Source organism: Gopherus evgoodei, chromosome 4 (genome assembly GCF_007399415.2).
Source record: "Gopherus evgoodei ecotype Sinaloan lineage chromosome 4, rGopEvg1_v1.p, whole genome shotgun sequence".
Lineage (NCBI taxonomy): Eukaryota > Metazoa > Chordata > Testudines > Testudinidae > Gopherus > Gopherus evgoodei.
The window spans coordinates 131,248,241-131,268,136 of NC_044325.1; the positions used below are offsets into that span (position 1 = coordinate 131,248,241).

The window sequence follows — 19,896 nt, forward strand, 5'->3', positions numbered from 1 at the left end:
TAAATCCAAAGTGACTCTGTCCAAGTCAGTGGAGTTCCTGTGGATTTTTTCCAGTGTAACCTAGATCACAATCCAGCTGCTCCTCTTTCTAGGTGCCATGTACACTGCTGAGATGTACATAGTAACATGAAGAAATGACCAACCCACCCTCACAGCCTTTTCCCTTGGTGCTCACGCTGAGCCGTGGGGTGCCCTGGGGCTGGGATCAGCCCAGAAGCATTTTCTCCCATGTTTTCAAAGGCAGGGAAGCATTTTGCCCTGCCTGATTGGCACTTGCCTGTGGGCAAAGAATGGTGCAGCAGCTTGTTGGGACTAATATGACCCCAACCTATCTGCCTAGTGGGATTTGCTCTGCCCTTAACAGATGGTGATTTTCCCTTTCTGGGGAGTTCCTGGTTGTATGGCTCTACTAACATGATTGGTCAGACATAACAATCAAAGCAAGGGCTCTTCCCCCCTTGATCCTTGGGGCATGTTGTGGGTGAGATGGCAGTGTATTCCCAGGCCAGGTCAGTGGGGATGGGGAGCCTCTGGCATATGGGTGACTATGGCTGCGTACTATATGCCCTCCCTGCCTGAATGCTATGGGCAACAGAACAGGTGCCGTACAGGTGGTGGAGTCAGCGGGCAGACGCTGCAACAGCAAAGCTGTATTAGGTCTCCTAAGCACCTGACCTGGAGGTGAGTGCAGGCTTGTTCCCTTGGGGCAGGGGAGGCAGCCAGCGCAGCAGCATACCCACCCCTTCCCTGGAGTAGTGCAGGGCCCATCACAGGTATGGCCACTGCGCTCCACTCCACCCTGGGAGACGTGGGGGCCACAGGCTATCAGCACCTGCTGCTGAATGGATGTCAAGCTGGGTCCCAGCAGCTGATGCAAACATGGCTTTGTGTCCTCACTGGCCTAGTGCCAGCACCTCCCGAGCTGCTAGGTGGAACAGGGTCTGAATTTGCTCTCCTCTGATATGGGGTGGAGAGCCAAGCACAGGCAGCAGCTTGCTTGTGCTAACAACTCCTCTCCTTTCAGGGGTTTGAACCCAGGGCCCTCAGATCCAACAGCACAGGCCTGCACCTCTCCAGCGAGGGGAACATCAGCTAGCAGTAATAGTAGGCTGTTTATCTATCTGGATTAACCCCTCGAGGAGGAGGCCCACCACACGTTGCAGGCGTGACAGTTGCAGGAGCCGAGAAGTGGCTTGCTAGAACCGTGACATGAAGCAGGGTAGAGAGCAACTGTTGGAGATGGGTGGAGAGTGCAAAGGAAACTGGCCTGGAGCGGCACCTTGTCGTAGCAAACCCTCACTGCACTTTTTATTCAGAGTCATAACAACAAGCACCAGAAAACCATGCAATGTAATCCTGGGCCGGGCTGGGCCTGGGGAGGCTGAAGGGGCTGCTGGAAAGCAGCCAGTCAGTGCCAGGGCGCACACAGCAGAGCTTGGGATTGGGCCACTGCCCCCTTCTCAGCTCCTGCTGTAATCAGTTGCTTTAACAGTGGCCAAAAGGGTTTCTGAGCAATTGCCTCCTCCTCCTCCCCCACATCTCCCGTGACCCCTCTCCCTGCAGAGTCACACACATTCAGGGCCCTTTGCTGGCACCAGGCTGCCTCCACCCCCATCCAAGAGATTCTACAGGAAAACGGAAAGCCAGCACCAGCTAAGGTTGGTCTCTCCCCCTAACCCCAGGACCCCTCCTCTGGGATCTCTGTCACAGGGCAGAGCCCAATGAGGAGAGCACATCCCTGGCCTGGAGCCTGCTGCCTGAGCTGGGCGGGGGTTATCCATGTGGGAGGACTGCAGGCTGGCACAGGAGCTGCTCCTAGTGCTGGGCAAAGGGGCAGGTGCCAACCTTAGCACCAAAGCAAAAAAATAAATAAACAAACACAGAACACAACAAGCCTCACATTAGAAATGGTTCCCAGCCCCCGCTTCCCCATGAGGGCTGAGGTTACAAAATGCAGAGAAGTGCCCTCTCCTCCCCCCTAGGTTCTGGAGCCATTATTACTAATCACTGGTAAGCAAAATAAAGACCAGGCCATTCCATCGCTGGACTCTGAGAAGATCTGAGCAGCATCGGTCCTTGCAGTGGCTTATCCACAAAGGCTAGACCCTCAGCTAGCATAAAGCAGTGTCACTTCCTGACTTTAATGGAGCCTGGCAGCTGAGGATTGGCTTCAACTCTCCCCCCAAATTAGCAAACTGGGACACAGGCAAAGCAGAAGGAACCAAATGTGGCAGTGGTGTGTTGGTTTTCCTGGTACTCTTGGAGCCACCATGGGAGTGTAGGAATTATCAGACCAGTGGTCTGCCTAGTCTGGGATCTGGTCCCCAGCACCAGCTTCTTCAGAAGAAGGTACAAGAAAACCCCTCCTGGACATTTATGGAATAGCCTGGCTACAGGGGAAGCTTCTTCCTGACCCTTGGCAGCTAGTGGTGGCTTATCATAGACTATCAGAGTTGGAGGGGACCTTGGGAGGTCATCTAGCCTAAGACCCTGCTCAAAGCAGAACCAATCCCCAGACAGATTTTTGCCCCTGTTCCCTAAATGTCCCCCTCAAGGATTGAGCTCACAACCCTGGGTTTAGCAGGCCAGTGCTCAAACCACTGAGCTATCCCTCCCCCTGGAAACATGAGGGTTTATACCTCTAGGAACTCAAGGACAGAAGTCGGCCCAGGAAGCCTGGGTGGGGAGGGGGTAGCCCTCCAGTAACAGTTTGGTCAATGCTCTTGTCCTGCAGGGCATCCAATGGCCACAGTAAGGACCACAGCATGTGGACTGGGGCTGTGCTGCAGGGAACTGGGCATCACAGCTTTGTGGGGCTCAGCCCCCTGTGGTTCTGGGGCAGAGACACCACAGGGCTCCCTACAACTGGCCAGAGCCTGGCTGCCGTAGAGGGGTGAGAGGTGCTGGCGGAGGGGAAATATACAAAATATGCAGGAATTAGGTCTTTGCTGAAGAGAAGGTCCTCAGCTAACAAAGCACCACTAACGCCGGTCTCTCCTTCAGCAGAAGGGAGGCACCCCCATCATGGGGGGCAGAGGGAGGAAAGAGAGAGAGGAAGCCCAGAAGAGTCAGCGAGGAGTCTGGATTCCCCGTGCCCCTGAACCAAAGCTCTCACCTATCTGTAGGGGAGACAGCAAGCCCTTTGCAACAGAGCAACGCCCTGAAGCTCAGAGGGGTTTACAGAGTTCAGGGCATTAAAGCAGCTGCTGAACAAGCCCCTTCTCCAAGAACAAAGCAGGGCTGTCTTTGGGACCTGGGATGCCACGCTACAATTCTGCCCAGCAGCTCCGGGAGCACAGAGCACCTTGGGGGGGGGGGCAGGGGTTAAAATGCCAATGGGCTCAGAGCCAGCTGCCTCGTGCCCCAGTGGCCAGGGGAGATGACAGTACTGTTCAGGGGTTCTGTCACCAATCAGTGTCACTGGGCTCCAGGGACAGGACTTAGTAGGAGCAGCTGGTATAGTGCCAGCAGGGTAAGGGGACGGCCTTACTACTGCAGACAAGGAGACTGATGATGATCTGAACACTCTGTTTGGACAAAGCTTCCCTTCTGCTTGTGCTGGTGTCAGCACAGCTCAGCCCTGGATCCTTCCGTCTAGGGTCATAAACTCAGCTAGTGGCTCCTCTGGCTGTGAGAAAAGTCTCCTAGAAGCCAAGCAAAACTCTTTGGCTCAGGACACTGGAGAGGGTCAGCCCCTGCTGCTGCCTCTCGGGGAGTCGATGGAGCGGACACACACGCACACTCGGAGTTTTTATAAGGAGGGATCGGAGGAATCGGGGGCTGCTCCTCAGCTGTAGAAGAGGGAGGGGACGAGCACCAAAAGCTGCTAATAGGGCGGGTTGTCTTGGGAAGAGAAACGATCTGGAGATCTGAGTAAGGAACTGCCTACCCCCCGCATTGCCCGTGTTTGCGATCAGAGATGGGAAAACCCTCCTAGAGCACTGTCCGGCAAGGGCAGGATCGCACCCCCGTATCAAGCTGCTACTACACTAGATTATCTGGCCTAATGTGTGGTCTCCCACTGAGCCAAACTGGAGTTCAAGGGCAGCTGAAAACCCTCCATCAGCCTCCTCCAGGACATACACAATGCTGCAGGCAGAAGGGGAGAGGAGAAATATACTGGCCTTCTCCCAGGAGCAAGAAACACATATTCTCCACTTTCCCTTTCTGCATCTTAGTCTGTCTCCCTTGTTCATAGTCAAGTAGGGGGTAGGTCTGAGACAGCCTCTGCCTTTCCATGGTTGGGCAGTAAGGGATTCTCTTGCATGAGGGGTGGTCCTGTAGTGCCCCAGTCTTAGGTTTCCCTAGCACATCCACTCTCACCTGCAAGTGACTCCGTAGCCGATCCTGTGGCATCTAAACTCCTGATTGGTTTAGGCTCATCACAGCAGCTGTGAAGAGCAATTCCACACAGCCACAGGCTGGTGGGGGCCAGGAACACAGAAACAAATAAATTACACTTATTAACAAAATTAATAAACCCTGCTACCAGAACCTTGGAGTCTGCAACGAGTTCTGTATACCTGGGACCGAGTCAGGACTCCCGCCTGCCAGTCGTTCATAGGCGGGCATCCCAGAATGCTCAGGAGAAATGCCAACATGAGGATGGAGCTTGCACAGAACACGGTCCCACAGCGCTGGGATGAAGGCATGTATGTGACAAGGTACCGACTGTCCAGGGTGGGAGAAGGTCTCGAAAGGGGTGGGCAGGCAGAGAGGGCCTTTATTGCTTGTCAATGGCTCCCTGTTCAGCAGAATTCTCCTTGTTGGTGGCCTGCGCATGCCACGAGGTCTCTTTAAACACAAACCAGCAGTTTCCAGCCCACAGGATAAAATTGATGAAGCCAAAGAGCTAGGGGAGAGTCAGAGAGAGCAAAGGGCACAATTACCATCAGTGCACTCACAGCAAGGCCTCCGAGCCTCAGGCGCATGCGTGCGTCCAGCTGTGTACACCCCACTCCTGGGTGGAATCAGAACGGCTCGGCTCTCCGCTGCATGGCCCCCCGGTGGCTGGGGGCTCAAAGGCTATAAGGCTGCTCACTGCTACAGCTAACAGAAAACTTCCCTTAGCTCCCCAGGCCTAGAGGCCATGCAGACTTGGCAAAATCCCCTCAATTCTTCAGCTGCTGCCTCTGCCCCTGTTCCGGTGCTGAAGAAGTAGCTAAGTCACTCACAGCGCACACATCCACTCCCAGTGACTGCCTCTCCGGACAATGCACTCAGTACAGAGACAGCACTCAATGCACCATTGACACCAGGGTGTCTGAGCAGTTCCTGGCATGCTGACTGCCCTTGGTGCACTGGTTAAACTACAGCACCATGTGGCCATCCATCTCCCCGAGGCACAGGCATTCCATGTACAGAGGCCGATGGGCCTGGTCCAGCTCTGGCTAACAGAGCCAGGTTCTGGAGCTCAGTCAGTAGCAGCTCATGGTCCCTGGATCAAACCCCAGTGCTGATAACGCCCCCACCCCCACCCAGGGCATAGCACAGCCTAAGAGGTGTCTCCACCAGCACTCTACTCCAGTTTTGTGGTCACAGGCTTTGCAGCTTGTGGACCAGGTGTAAAACTGGCCAAATGAGTCCCCTGCCCCCTTTGCCTGCGCACAGCTGTGGCGCTGGCTTCGCTGCGGGCTCTTACCACGGAGATGTTGGCCAGCCCCATGGCCGGCGTGGCCCCCGCGTTGCACACCGCCTGTTTGAGATGGCACACAGACATGGCGGCGATGAGACTGGACGGCCGCGTGGCCCCCTTCACGTCTGACAGGCCTTTGCCCCAGGCTGCAGCCGCCACCAGCCAGAAGAATGTGAAGGAGACGCTCACGCAGAAATCCTGGGAGGGCGGCAGAAGGAAGGAAATATCATGTTGGTTCTGGCGCTGTGCACAGCAGGGCTCCTCTCACTCGCTCCAGCCCCAGGCATGGAGATGGGAATGCTCTTCTAGCTCCAGGACCTCCAGCCCACCTGGCCTATGCTGCCTCCCAACACCACCTGCCCAGGGACCAGCCTCCCAGCTCTGCCCCAGCCCCTCTGGCTGGCAGACTAGGGCAAACTCTAAAAGATCTAGGCCCAATGCTCCAGAAAGGCCCCTAAATTCCCTGGAGGGTCCCACAAGTGTCCCAGCACCTCCCCGCAATGTATGCATCTCCCCTGTTCTTTGATAAGCAAAGGGGTTTAGGACCATCTGCCCTTGCTGCCTGCATCTAATGCCTCCTTTTCTTGACTTGAAGCCCTGGGCACCAAACAGACATCCTGCTACATCTCATCACAGGGCCTGCAGCTTTCATCTGCAAGCCCCAGCTCTGAAACTGCCTTCAGCCTTTGCACCTAACACACAGAGTTGAAGGCTCAATCACTTGGCTGCTGACCCTGGCTAGGATAAGGGGGAAGGTACCTGCTAAGGGTTAGCTCTGTGACAGCACCACAGGGAGAACTCCCAGGCTGGAAGGGGCTGCGGGGACAGAATGATGGCTCAATGGTAGGGGAAGCCCTCAGATGCGCAGCTCTGCCTTCCCAAACTTCTCCTCCAGAGAAATGGAAAGTGACTTGCCCAAGGCCCCATAGTGAGTCAGTGGCGGAGCCAGAAATCAGACCCAGGAGACCTAACTCCAGCCCTGTGCTCTGGCACAGGTTCTTTAGAACAAGCCCCACAGCTGTAAGAGCCACCAAACAAACCCCAGCCCTGGGGGCTATGGCAGGGATCTCACCGCAAAGGGAAGCCTCTTGTTCTCTGTGTAAAGGGAGTGAAATCGCAGGTAGATCACCAGGGCTGCCATGCTGTATAGGAAGGAGAAGACTCCCAGGGTCACGAAGAACTCAGAGGGGGCCGAGAAGTCCCCCATGAGATGCAGAGTCCTTTTAGTGGCGTTGCCCTCGCAGACAGGCATCTCAAAGGGAATCCTGGATAACCTGCCCACAGAGAAAGGGATGGGGAGAGACGCATTTAGCAGGGAGGAAGGTGAGACCTCCATCCGCCCTCTTGGGTAAAAGGAGCCAGCCTGTCTGAAGGCTGGGATTGGTGGGCAGAGCCTTGGAAGGCCCACCCCCTCAGACAGGGGTGGGGCCATGGAACCCAGATATGGTGGACTGAGTATGGGGGACAAAAGCCAACAGGATGGGCGGTGCAGGTCTTGGGATAAAACCAGCAATGCAGAGGGAGACACTGAGCAGAGAATCCCCTAGAGCACCTGCTGCCCAGAGGAGACCAAGGAGTTAGTGGATGGCAACCATAGGAATCCTGATTGGATGCGTGAACGGACAAGGGCCTGGAAAAAGGCCCCACAGTCACAGAGAAACCTCTGTCCTGCTCCCCCCCTGGACAGATGGACAGCTGTCTTGGCCTGCCTGTGAAGGAGGTTGTCAGTGTGGTCTTGGGGCTCGGGGGTCATGGGTGGGAATTATCCACAGAACAAGGACAGCACGGGCAGTGGCAGGGAAAGGTCCCCACACTTCAGCCTACCAATATGCCTCATCCCTTCTAAGGCTTGACCTACACCAGTAGCCCTGCCCATGGCTGTATAAATGCAGGTGTCTGGTCTGCACTTGCTCTTACACTGGAGCAGCACTACCCCTGGATGATTTGATAGGGTAGACACACTCTAGGAACGAGTTCAGATTCCACAGCAGTCAGTCCTTGGCCACTCTATCTATCTGGGTTTCCATTAGGTTGCCCATCACCATGGTATCCAACCACCTCTCTGCTAAGGCTGCCAGCAATGGGGCTGATTCATGCCAGTAACAGAAAGGATTTTGTGACTTGTCACTTCAGTTCCGGTATGACACCCACCCGCTCATTTCACACAGGCTGCTAAGAACCATCAGATGGCACCTGCATTCCAATTCTGTGCACGCTGATTAGATTGCACCCTGCCCGGGCAGTGAGCTCTCCTTTGTCCATGGCAGTCAAGCCCCATAGGTAAACAGGTAACTTTCTGTCATCACTGTCCGACACTGAATATGACACAGCCACCGAGGGGTGAAAAACTTTCTGACCCAATCACCCCACCCACCAAGTTTGACTTTAAAGGAAAAAGGGGATTTTCTCTTCGACCTGATTCTCTCCCTTCACTCTCATTCAGCTGAAAACAACAGCACCAGACTAGTACCAAGAACTACAGCTAGAAACTGAGCAGAAAGCGAGGGCCAGGTCGGAGCAGGTCTAAATGGGCAACGCTCCACTTGGCTCAGCCTGTGTACGTCAGGATGGAGGATGATGACCCGACCTGGACAGTGAAACAGAGCAGCCTGTTTTCCATTCGGTGAAATGTATCAAGCAAACGGACCGTCAAACAGGGGACAAGTTCACTAGATGCTTAAAACTCTCCCTGTGTTCATCATCTTGGGGTGTGAGTTTGGTGATGCGCCCCAGCAGACTGGGATGAGAGCTATACTCTTTCATCTTGTGTTTGGAGCTGGGCAGGAGTCTTGCATATGTTGGAGGTCCCTAGAGGAGCTCTGATGGTGCAAGCACTTGTTAAGGAGGAACGGAGGTATGCCCAAGGCCTTGCCACGCCTTCTTGCCAACTGTCTTTATTGAGCAGGGACAGTCACTGTTATTTCAGTAGCACAGTTCTCCATTTCCCCCCTCTCTGAGCCTCCTAGCAGTGCTCCTAGTCAGATGCATTTCAGTGGAGATCAGAGGTGTGCCTCTATTTATAGCTATCAAATGTTGGCAGGCAGGCCGAGATGTGTGGATAGATATAGCCATGTTCACACTTTTCATACGTTTAGCTTCACAGGCTGGATTTCAATCTAATTCTAGCCTCTTTTCTGCTCACCCGAGAGGCCTTTTTGCTGATCCCTAACAAACGGGGCTACTCCTGTGCTCACTTTGACTTCCTTGCTGCTTGACAAAACTTTCTGGCTTTGGGGTGGCTGAGGGATTAACAAATGCCGGCCATAATGGAACATACCACTGGCTCATCAATGCCAGTACCCTGCTTCCAGCAATGGCCTATACCTGAAACATGAGCTGAAGTTTGCAGCAACTTGCCTCCTGACCTCAGCAGCGGTCAGAAATGGGGGTGATGGATCCTGCAGTATATTCCCTCTCCCTACCACACCTCCAAACAGGTGACTGAGGGATATTTTCCAAGGCCAGCTGCCCCTTTTGCAAGTTTACAGCCAGTGGAGTAAAGGAACAGCTGTGCAGGATGTGGGGAGGAGCGGATGATGATTTATGAACACTGTATGTGACCTGGTTGTTGGCTATGGTGGGTTGTTGGGACATTCACTGTCTCTGTATGAGTTGGTTTAGTTTAATAGTAGGACTGACTAGGAAAATGTAGGAGGGCAACACAATGGCTGCAGATAAGCAACTAGCCACTCATTAAAAGTGGATGCCTGAGCTATTTGCTGTGAAGTTGCTATTTCCAGGCTCCAGCCAAGTTACAAGACTTGTTATGCCAGTACTGGGAGCCAACCAACGAAACAGAAACCAAACAGTTAAAAACTCTCTCTGCCTTGTCATGGAGGGGCAGACAGACACAGACACCCATTTGGAGGAATTGAAGAAATCAGGCCTTCTGGGCTTCCTAGGGGATGGTGGACTTTAGATAAGAGAGATGAGTGCAGGCTGTTTCTTGTTTAATCCTTCTCTCATGTTATGCCTGGCTCCTACTGTTAAGGCTGAACAATGCTTTGGTGTAGAAGGCTTTCTGGCTCTTTGAACTAACCACTGCTTACAAGCTCCCAAAGGGATGAACCACTGGTGCTGAACCCACTCGGACCTGTCGGGGTAAGCACAGTAGATACATAAGGTGATGAAGCACAGGGCCCAGTCTAAGAGTGAGAGAATCATGTAATTCCACCCCCGGGGAAGAAAAGGCATGAGGCCTGACACCTGAAGGGGCACATTCAGAGACACCAGCAAGGGGGACAGGCTTGCAGCCAGCCCATAGCATAGCACTCAGAATTCACAGCTGTGACATTGACACCTGTGAGCTACAAGGGGTTAAAGTAGTCACCTCTGAATTATGATGGTTTTCTCCATACACCCACATTAGCTGATTAAGGAGGATCTCTGAGCCCTCCAACCTACAGAGAATCGAGCAGAGAAACTGCTTGACTGAACAGATCAATGGTTTATCTATCTAGTCCAGCACCTCATCTCTTAAGAGTGACCAGTGCAAGATGCTTTAAGAAAAATACTTTGTTTTAAATGCCATACCAGGGGGCAGGGCAGGGGGGAGAAGAATTTCTTCCTGACCCAGCTGGTGATCAGCATATGCCCTGAAGCATGAGGACTAAAAGTCCTTCCAGTTATTATCAGAACTATTATAACTGAAGGTGCTGCTCTTATTCGTACAAATACCTAATCATTCTTTGAAGCTTTGCTACGCTATTTGCCTCAGATAATAGTGGCACATATTCCTCTCTTGTGGGAACCGATACCGGATCTACTCATGCATTCATCCATACAATGCAGCCTGAAGATGTCCAAAAGGTTTCAGCTCAGGCATACAGCCTCCTTAGCTTGTCTTGGGCAAAGGGTTCCCTATGCTCTGGGGTCTGCATTTGAAATGCTCTCTTGGATCAAGAGCTAAAGGGCTCAGATCAGATCTGTCCATAATGGACTGGCTCTCCTTTGGGTATTCTGTCTCCAGGAGATGCTCGGAGAGGATACACCTTTAAATACGATGCAGTCAAAGCTATTCAAGCATTGATTAACCCTGCTTTCAAGGTCCCTAAGTCACCTAGCAGAGGGCTGAGAAGATGGGCCCATACAGAACATTGCATTCCTGAGTAAATCCCCAGTGGGTGGGTGTCTATGTTACTGGACAAAACATGTTTCAGGGGAGAGAGAAAAAAATATAATCAACAAAACACATGACCTGCAGGCGCTCACGTGAGAAAGCATGGCCTGACTCTGGCCCGAGGAGCGGAGTCTGCTCTGCTGAGGTGAGAAGAGATCTGGACTGGGTTGAGAAGGAGGTTTCTCCATTGGCCATAACCTTATTTACATCTTGTGGCCTGACTGCAGCTCCCTTTTCTCCACAAAGGGAGTTTTTCAAACATTGCTAACCCCAGCTGAGCTCCATGGGCAGCAGCAACGCTGGGAGCCCTCGGGAGGCAGCTGGCACCATTTTAAGCACCATTTACTCCTCAGAGCAGATCTAAGACATGCTGATGTCAAAGGACGCAGCTCCACTGACTACAGTGGAGATAGATCCTCAGTTGGTATGAATCACGGTGCTTCCATGGCCATAGGAGCCTTGCATAGACAGGGCTTCGGCAGAGCGTGGAGGGGAAGGCTGACAGTTCCTCTCGCTGGCTCTCCCCACTTGTTTATTTAAAAATGCTTTGTTCTCTTTGCAACTAAGCTGGCCTAGGAACCAGCTTCCCTGGCACACCATGGGATCAGGCAGTGTCCATCCTGTGCCCACTTGCCCCCACTCTTCAGGCATCCAAAGGCCATTTCCTTGGATCCGTTCCCTCGCAGCTTCCTATTTGCAGTTAGTTTGGGGGTAATTAAGACCTATACCACCCTGCCTTCTCCCCTTCCTTGCCCATACCCATTGCAGAAGGGATTTTCAAAACCCAAAGCAGAGCCCAAATGGGAGTCATTTTTCAATAGGAGCAGTTAAACAGCCACCCTTCAACTCCCAGACTAAGTTCAATCTGTTTAGGTAGCATTAAAATGAAAGAAAAACCTGCAGTGAGAGTCTTGTTCTGGCAGAAATATCATGCAGCAGTGAGTTCCACTGGTTAAAAATACATTTCCTCCCCCCAACAAAAGTATTTCCTTTTTGAAAACTGTAATAAAAGCAAGTCAGAGTGTACTGGTTTGGGAAAATCACTCATCTGGGAAGCTGGGGGGTAAGATATGGGTTCTGGTGCCTTCACAGACCTCTCTCCATTGAGTCAAGCATTGTTGTCTGGCCAGTCTATCTGTTCAGATGGATTGATTACCATCTCCAGCGGCATGTAACTCTGGAGAGGAAGCATCCTCCGGGTTAGTGCCCAGCAAGGCCCCTCGTTACCTGAAAGGGTATCCGAACTGGACAGAGATGGCAGTCATCTCTTTCAGGTCATCATTGCATTTCACAGTAGCCCCTGTCTCCCCACTGAAAGAGCCACAGGATCCAAAGGCAAAAATGGCAAAGAGCTGGAAGAGAAAAGCAAAAGGTTTTGGAGTCAGAGGGACTCCAGCTGGTGACAGTGAAGTAGCAACATGTAACAGGCTTAGCAAGCAGCTCTTCTGGGCTTACCACGTCTCCTGAAATGTACAAGATAGCCTCAGTGTTCACAGGTAAATAGTCCTGAGTTTATTTGGGGCATCATCACAATATAACAATGGTGCATCCACACACCATCATAAAGGCAACATCCTCAACAGTTGCAATGTAGTGCCATGGTCATATGACATCCCTGTCACCTGGTGCAAGGACCCAGCAGAAAACCCAGTCAGCAAGGTCTTTTCCTTGAGTGATAACATTTGTAACAAGAAATCAGTACAGGCAAATGCAGGCAAAACATGGAGAAACAGAACCCAAGGCTCCTGAGCACCCCTGTCTCCCAAGCAACCACTCTTAGAGCACTCCCCTGAGCAGCAGTGCAAGGGGAGGAAAAAGCGGAGCTGGAATCAATCTCTTCCTCACAGAAGACCAGGCAGTGCTATGACCCAGACAGAGACAGAAGCAGTGTCCATAGTCCACTCTGGCTGAGGCCCAGTAAGCGGGCCAGTCAGTGCCAACTGGGATGGAGGTTCTGGGCTATGGAACCTGGCTGAGACCACCATTGGCGAGCCACCACCAGAGCTCTCAGTCACTGCTCCCCTGACCGGGAGCTGGCCAAGCTGGCAGCCTAGCAGTGAAAGTTCTCTAGATCCCAGGAATCCTCTGAGCCAGCCTCTCTTCCCAGTTCGGTTGGTTGGGATTCTACTTGCTATGTTGCATATAACTAAGTATGTACCTTCCTCAGGCCACGTCCAGACTAGGAATTAAAATCGATTTTAGATACGCAACTTCAGCTACGAGAATAACGTAGCTGAAGTTGAATTTCTAAAATCGAGGTACTCACCAGTCTGGACGGCGCTCCATCGATGTCCGCGGCTCTCCGTGTCGATTCCGGAACTCCGTTCGGATTGATGGAGTTCCGGAATCGATGTAAGCGCGCTCGGGGATCGATACACCGCGTCCAGACTAGACGCAATATATCGATCCCCGAGCAATCGATTTTAACCCGCCGATGCCGCGGGTTAGTCTGGACGAGGGCTCAGAGAGGACCAGTCACGTTTGCAGGGACAATGAGAGGTGTGATCTCAGACTACAGTCTCTCTCAGGATGCACATTCCCCGTCACTGTTATGTGCCCCCAGACTGGTGCTCTCACTTCAGCAGAGCTACACCAGTTTACCGCAGCTGCGGAGCAGGCCCATTGATCCCTACTGCAGGAAGAGATGAGGCCCAGAGCAGGGAAGTGACTTGCCCAGGAACACAAAGGCAGGTAGTAGCAGTGCTAGGACTAGAACCTCAGTGTCTTACTCCCTGACCTCAGCTCTAACAGACCCCAGTATGCACCAGCCCCAGGGAAGGGAACAACAGCACCGCCAGGATGACTCCTGTAACTCTCCTTTCTAACAAGGCCTTTTGCAGGTTCCAGGGCTGAGGAGGGTCGGCACAGAAAGAAACCCTAACAGGCAACATGCCAGGTTGGCAGAGGTATTTACCCAGCATCCGTGTCTGCTTTGCACCACACCCACCTCCAACTACTAGCTGCTCTAAGAATCACTTAGAAACCATTAGGTAAGGGCAGAGAATAGCTGCAGGGACTAACATAGGCATCATGGCTTAAAGACAGCAAGAGCTGTCCCACTGCTGGAGACAATGGGGCTGATGCCTCCCCCTGGGGCACACCATGGCACCCGGGGCTCTGCTCACAAAGAAGACACTGAGCCGCACGGGCAGACAGGCTCCATTGACTGCAGCACAGCACCAGGACACCTGGGCGCACAAGGCAGTGAACACATCGCTGGCTCATTAAGCTTCCCCATTCCAAAGATCTGTCACACCAGTGCTTCCTGTGGGGGCTCCATGGTGCCTGATCCCCACCACCAAACAGCTGACAGCACTAGTAACCGTCCAGCAGAGTTGATAGACAGCCCACGCTCTCAGTGATTCCTCCTCCCTGCTGAGCTCCTCTGTTCCATCCCTGCCCATCTGTGCCAGCAACACAGGCTGGCCAGGCGCCATCCCAAAGATCTCTTCTTACAGGCTCCCTTCCCCACATTGCTCACTGGCCAGCTTGTGTGCACTCCATGAGGCCCCCTGCACTCGCTTGGCAGATGGAGGAGCGCAATGGGTTTCCGGGTGTGTGGAAGGGAACTGCCACAGGCAGAGAAGGGACCTGGATGCTGTCCCATGAGACCTAAAGCTGCACACGGTTCTTCCCCACCCCATTGGCCTCAGTGGGGATTACCTGCCCATGCGGATGGGTGAGCAGACTCCTTGGAAGAGTTTCACCACAGGGCCACCTGTGCCCTAAAGCCCAGAATTAACAGTTCAGAAACCTCCCAGAGAAGCTGGTGTTTCCAGAACGGCTGATGCAGAGACATGCAGACAGGTGGCGTTGGCAGAAGTACAGACTCCATTAAAAGAAAAATCTGTGTTTTCACAAGAACCTCAAACTTGCTGCCTCATTGCAAGATGCAACCTGATACCCAAATCTCTCTCTCAGAACTGTGAAGCTGAGGGCCTGAGCCCCCGGTAGGATCTTTTTCCTTTAACGCACCTTTTAATTCGCTTTCTGGGGCTGATTATGGTCAAGGGCCTTTTTTGCTTCTAAACCAAAATCAGTTTTCAATTACAGGACCAATAAACTGATGTCTTGTTTTCTTTGCCTCCCCCCCAGTAATGAGAGTGTAATTCATCCATGCAGGAAACGGTTACGAGTCTCAAATGACATTTCCTGTTCTTGGTTCTGAGTTGAATTTCTCTTTCTCTTCCACTGGCATGGGGGGGGGGGGGAGATGAATGTGGCTTCTGAATAGTTTTCTGGTAACTCATGCAGAAACACTCAGCTCTGGTTAAGTTCATGCACCCTGAACTTTGGCTCCCATGAGCGACAGGAAGAGAAAACAACTCTCTGTGTGCATGTGTACAGGAAAGAGAATGAAAACGTAGGCTGAACAGACTGACGGGTTCCCACTTCATCTATAAAGGACTGATCTATGTAACCAAATCCTGAACAGAACAGGCAGAGAATCACAACAGTCAGGGGCAAAGGAGGACTTATGTCGCCTTGTCCATTCTCAGCCAGTGCAGGACTTTTTCGTACTGTATATTTCCAAGTACTTTGCCCAGCCTAATTTTAAATGTGTCTCCCACCATTTTACTTGAGACTTTATACCACAAAGAACTCTTTGACCCAGATGCTCAAAGGTATTTAGGCTCCTAACTTCCACTGACAGCATAAATACCTGTAAGGATCTTGGCCGTTGTTACCCCTTGTTTTCCTGCATTCAGCTTCAGTTTCTTTGTTCAGTGTTAAGAGTGTCGCTCCTAGTTATGTCCCTTTGAACCGCCCTGTATCATTTCTTTCCCTCCCCAGGATTTATTCCCTTTTGCTACTATTGGTTGGAGGCCTGATTCTGCAGCATACTGAAGCACTTTCCATTCCAATTGATTTCTGTGAGAATTCTGGGTACTCAGCACCTCTCAGATGTGGCTAAGTGAGAAGCAAGGCTAATGTTTGTGAGACTGGCCACTGATTTTGGATGCCTCTATTTCAGGGTATTTGACTGGAGACGTTGAATTTTCAGAGGTGCTGTGCACCAGCAGCTCCCATTGACTTTAGTCAGGATTGAAGGCACTCAGCACCTCTGAAAATCTGGCTCCCAGTGTCTCAGGTTAGGCTCTCAAAAACAGAGGGATCCGAAACCGGAGCTACTTTGGGAAGGTGTCGGCCTCGACGTGTGAACCCAAAGTAAACAGAACAGGAGTACTTGTGGCACCTTAGAGACTAACACATTTATTTCAGCATAAGCTTTCGTGGGCTACAGCCCACTTACATGCTTCCGATGAAGTGGGCTGTAGCCCACTAAAGCTTATGCTCATATAAATGTGTTAGTCTCTAAGGTGCCACAAGTTCTCCTGTTCTTTTTCGGATACAGACTAACACGGTTGCTACTCTGAAACCAAAGTAAACAGAGTCACAGCCAGCTTCTCAGAGGCTGTGTGGGTGAGGGCTGGGATGTGGGGTGGGACAAGCAATGTGGGTCTATTCCTAGCCCTGCCAGTGACCTTGGGCAAATCACCTCCCCTGTCTTCTTCACTCTCCCCAGCTGTAAAACAGGGGCCATGACACTCCCCTACCTTTGTGATTTCCGGATGAAGAGAGCTACAGGCAAGCCGAATGCTGAATACATGGCACACCATATACCAAGTACAGGCTCCCTGGATCCTGGCAGATCAAGAGCGTGACCTGCACACCACAAACACTTGGTCACCACATGGAGGCATGAAACAAATGCAGTCCCCTTGATGTGCTACGAGATACGCTAGTGCTGCGGTTCCTCATTCAGACAGAAGGCCTTTTAAACAGTAACCTTTGCAAACTTTGTAATTCATAACTGGTGGTATTCAGAACACCAACGCTGAGCTCTTCTATAGCCTGTTTAATTCACAATGGCCTTGGTGAAATGCTGCTGAAAGGGGGGTGCATATCTTCACCGTATGGATGGGTATGCTGAAGCTCCTGGGGGTGAAATAACTTGCCCAAGGTCACATGAGAGTCAGTAGGAATAGAACCCAGGAGTCCTGGCTCTCAGCATCCTGCCCTAGACAACAGTTCTTTCCTTAAACAGAGTCAGTACATGTAAAGCTCTTTTGACAATGCCTTACACACTCAGAGTGGAGCCTGACTCCGACGCTATAAAACAGGGGTTCTCAAACTTTTGTACTGGTGACTCCTTTCACATGCAAGCCTCTGAGTGGGACCCCCCTCCCTTTATAAATTAAAAACACTTTGTTGTGTATTTAACACCATTATAAATGCTGGAGGCAAAGCGGGGTTTGGGGTGGAGGCTGGCAGCTCGTGACCCCCCATATAATAACCTCACAACCCCCTGAGAGGTCCCAACCCCATCTGAGAACTCCTGCTATAAAACAATTGTAACTTTGCCCTGGGAACACAATTCTTTCAACAGTGCTGTAGCAGACAACTGGGGCTATTACCACTTGATTCAGTGATCAGAAGGTGGCAGAAGGCTGTTCTATAACAGATCTGTTGAGAGGGGCCTGGGGTTCCCACACACTCAGCCCCAAGTACTGGGGTCCAAATAAGCACAAGATTCCAACCTCTCCCACGGGAGGTGGGAGAGGCGAGTTCAGTGAGCTGGGGGACCCTGGAGGCCTGGTATGTGCAGGATCAGAGCTCTGGAAAGGTTAAACCACTGCAGCCAGCTTTCCCCCCCTCTCCCCGGAGTGAAACGTGAGCAGGGCTAAGGCCAGTTCCCATACCTCTCCCGAAAGACGCAGGCCTTCCTTGCACATAGAAGGGCTGCCTGGGAGGGGCACCGCATGCCCAGCTCCTTCCCTCCTCTAACCCTACCCCCTACCCCATACCCCACTCACCAAGAACTCGCCCCCGAAAAGAGCAGCCCTCCTCCCCCCCAGTGCAGCCAGCCAGCCAGCGCTGCGTTGCTTTGCAGGAACGTCACTCACTGGTACCGAAATAGAAAGAGCTTCTGTAGCAAACTCACCCACTGCAGCACCTTAATGAAGCCCAGGGGCTCCTCCAGGCGGCCCCAGCGCAGCCCGAAGAGCCGCCGGCCCTGCAGGGGAGAGACAAGGGCGGGGAGCCATGGTCAGCCAAGCCCCGGGAGGAGAGCGGAAAGGCAGAGAAAGGGGACAGGAGAGGGAGGGGGCCGTACCTGCTGCCCGGGCTCCTTGTCACCAGCCGGGGCGGTGGGCTCGGACATGTCCAGGCTGCGGGCAGGGCTGGCCGATGCGTGTGTCGCCGGGCGGAGCGCACCCTTGCAGGGCGATGGGCTGCGGGGAGCCGGAGAGGAGGGCTGGGGATGAGCCCAGGCGCAGAGGGGGCTGTCCGGGGGGCGCTGCTCCGGGACTGCCGCCGGCGGCTGCTGCCTCCTGCGCTTCGCCCTGGCGGCTGCACAAACCCGCGATTCAAACTTCTGTCAAACTCGCAGCGAAACTTCGCGGAGTCACGTGGAGACCCCAAACCCAGCCCCCGCCTGCCCCTATGCTGGGGGCACCGGCGCCCCCTGTCCGCGGCACTGCCGGAGTGTCCGGGCCATTGCCAGGCTGGGGGCTGCCTCTTTCACACCTGCCAGGAGCCCGCGGCTCAGGATCAGGGGTGGGGACCCTTGCCCTAAATTCCCCCGATAACTAATGAAAATCAGGGACAGGCACGAACCCATGAGCTGGGATGAACCATTTTGTCTAATGCACAATAATTAGTAATCGATGATTAGTGAATTTAGCGTAGCAAACCAACATGAATAGCCACCCCGAATAGATGCAAGCAGCGCCATGGTTCTGTCTCTACCCACCTCTTCTGGGGGCTGGGCACTAAAGCAAACACATAGTGAAGTTTCCCTACCGACTCCCAGGCAGTTTGCAGGTGCATTTGTCACCCCCAAGCGCCTTGTGCACATACTCACCTGGTGCTGGGACACACAGTAATTCTATAAAAGCAGCAAAGAGTCCTGTGGCACCTTATAGACTAACAGATGTATTGGAGCATGAGCTTTTGTGAACGAATACCCACTTCGTCGGATGCATGCATGCATTCACCCAGGAAAGCTCATGCTCCAATACGTCTGTTAGTCTATAAGGTGCCACAGGATTCTTTGCTGTTTTCACAGATCCAGACTAGCATGGCTACCTCTCTGATACAGTAATTCTAGTATCAGAGGGGTAGCCCTGTTAGTCTGGATCTGTAAAAAGCAGCAGAGTCCTGTGGCACCTTACAGACTAACAGGTGTATTGGAGCATGAGCTTTCCTGGGTGAATACCCACTTTGTAAGAATACCCATGTCGTCCCATGTGTCTGATTAAGTGGTTATTCACCCAGGAAAGCTTATGCTCTGTTAGTCTATGAGGTGCCACAACAGCAGCAAAGAATCCTTTGGCACCTTATAGACTAACAGATGTTTTGGAGCATGAGCTTTCGCGGGTGAATACTGCTGCTTTTACAGATCCAGACTAACACAGCTGCCCCTCTGATACAAGGTGCCACAAGACTCTTTGTTGCTTTTTACAGTAATTCTAAATTCATTAATACCAGTTAGCAGTACTTTCCCTCTTTCCTGTATTGTTCATCTATCTGCCTGCTCCATGCCTACCCTACCATTGCAGTCTGAGCACCTTTGAAGTTCCAGGGGAGGGTCTCCAGTGCCTTTACATAGGGCCAAGCGCCAGCTCTGCCATTGTTCAGGTTTAGGAGCCCTTACTGTTTAAAGGACAACTCATCTAAATGCTCTAAAATCTGCATGCTTAGTCGCATTGCCTAGTAATTTGGCATGCATCATGGGACCGCAGGGTAGAATCATTGTTCCGAAATTGGGCTCATTTGAGAATGAGGTTCCCAAGATACAGGACCCCCTACACAAAAGTCTTTCTTAAGGTTGACATATTCTGCCATTTTTTATTTTTATTTCTTTTGCTCAGACCTGGGGCTCAAAACCTGTTTCTGATCATGCCCCAAAATGATCTCAGGACCAACATTCATCCCAGCTAGTGCATGGCATTCACAGCCCCTTTGGGGAAGCAATATTGAAAATATTATTCAAAAAAGGAGTAAAACTCACCGTATAGGCAAGAGCCTAACACTCACATGCTGAACAGATTACAGTGCACATGTGAAGAAAGACTAGCCAAGAGAGCTGCTAGCCTTCGTATAGCCTCAGCGGGCATGGTCATTGAAAACTGACCAA

General features: G+C 52.2%; 1 protein-coding gene across 1 annotated transcript; it reads right to left on the reverse strand.

Annotated features, from left to right (window-relative positions):
- Positions 1-2,550: 2,550 nt before the first annotated feature.
- On the reverse strand, positions 2,551-18,017 carry SYPL2 (synaptophysin like 2). The gene is made up of 6 exons (XM_030561094.1): positions 17,872-18,017; positions 17,701-17,772; positions 11,982-12,106; positions 6,708-6,909; positions 5,642-5,833; positions 2,551-4,852 (listed from the first exon to the last, which is right to left on the reverse strand). Exons 1-6 carry the CDS (start codon positions 17,917-17,919, stop codon positions 4,724-4,726), a joined length of 768 nt encoding a protein of 255 aa, XP_030416954.1. The 5' UTR covers positions 17,920-18,017; the 3' UTR covers positions 2,551-4,723.
- Between the last annotated feature and the right edge of the window lie 1,879 nt (positions 18,018-19,896).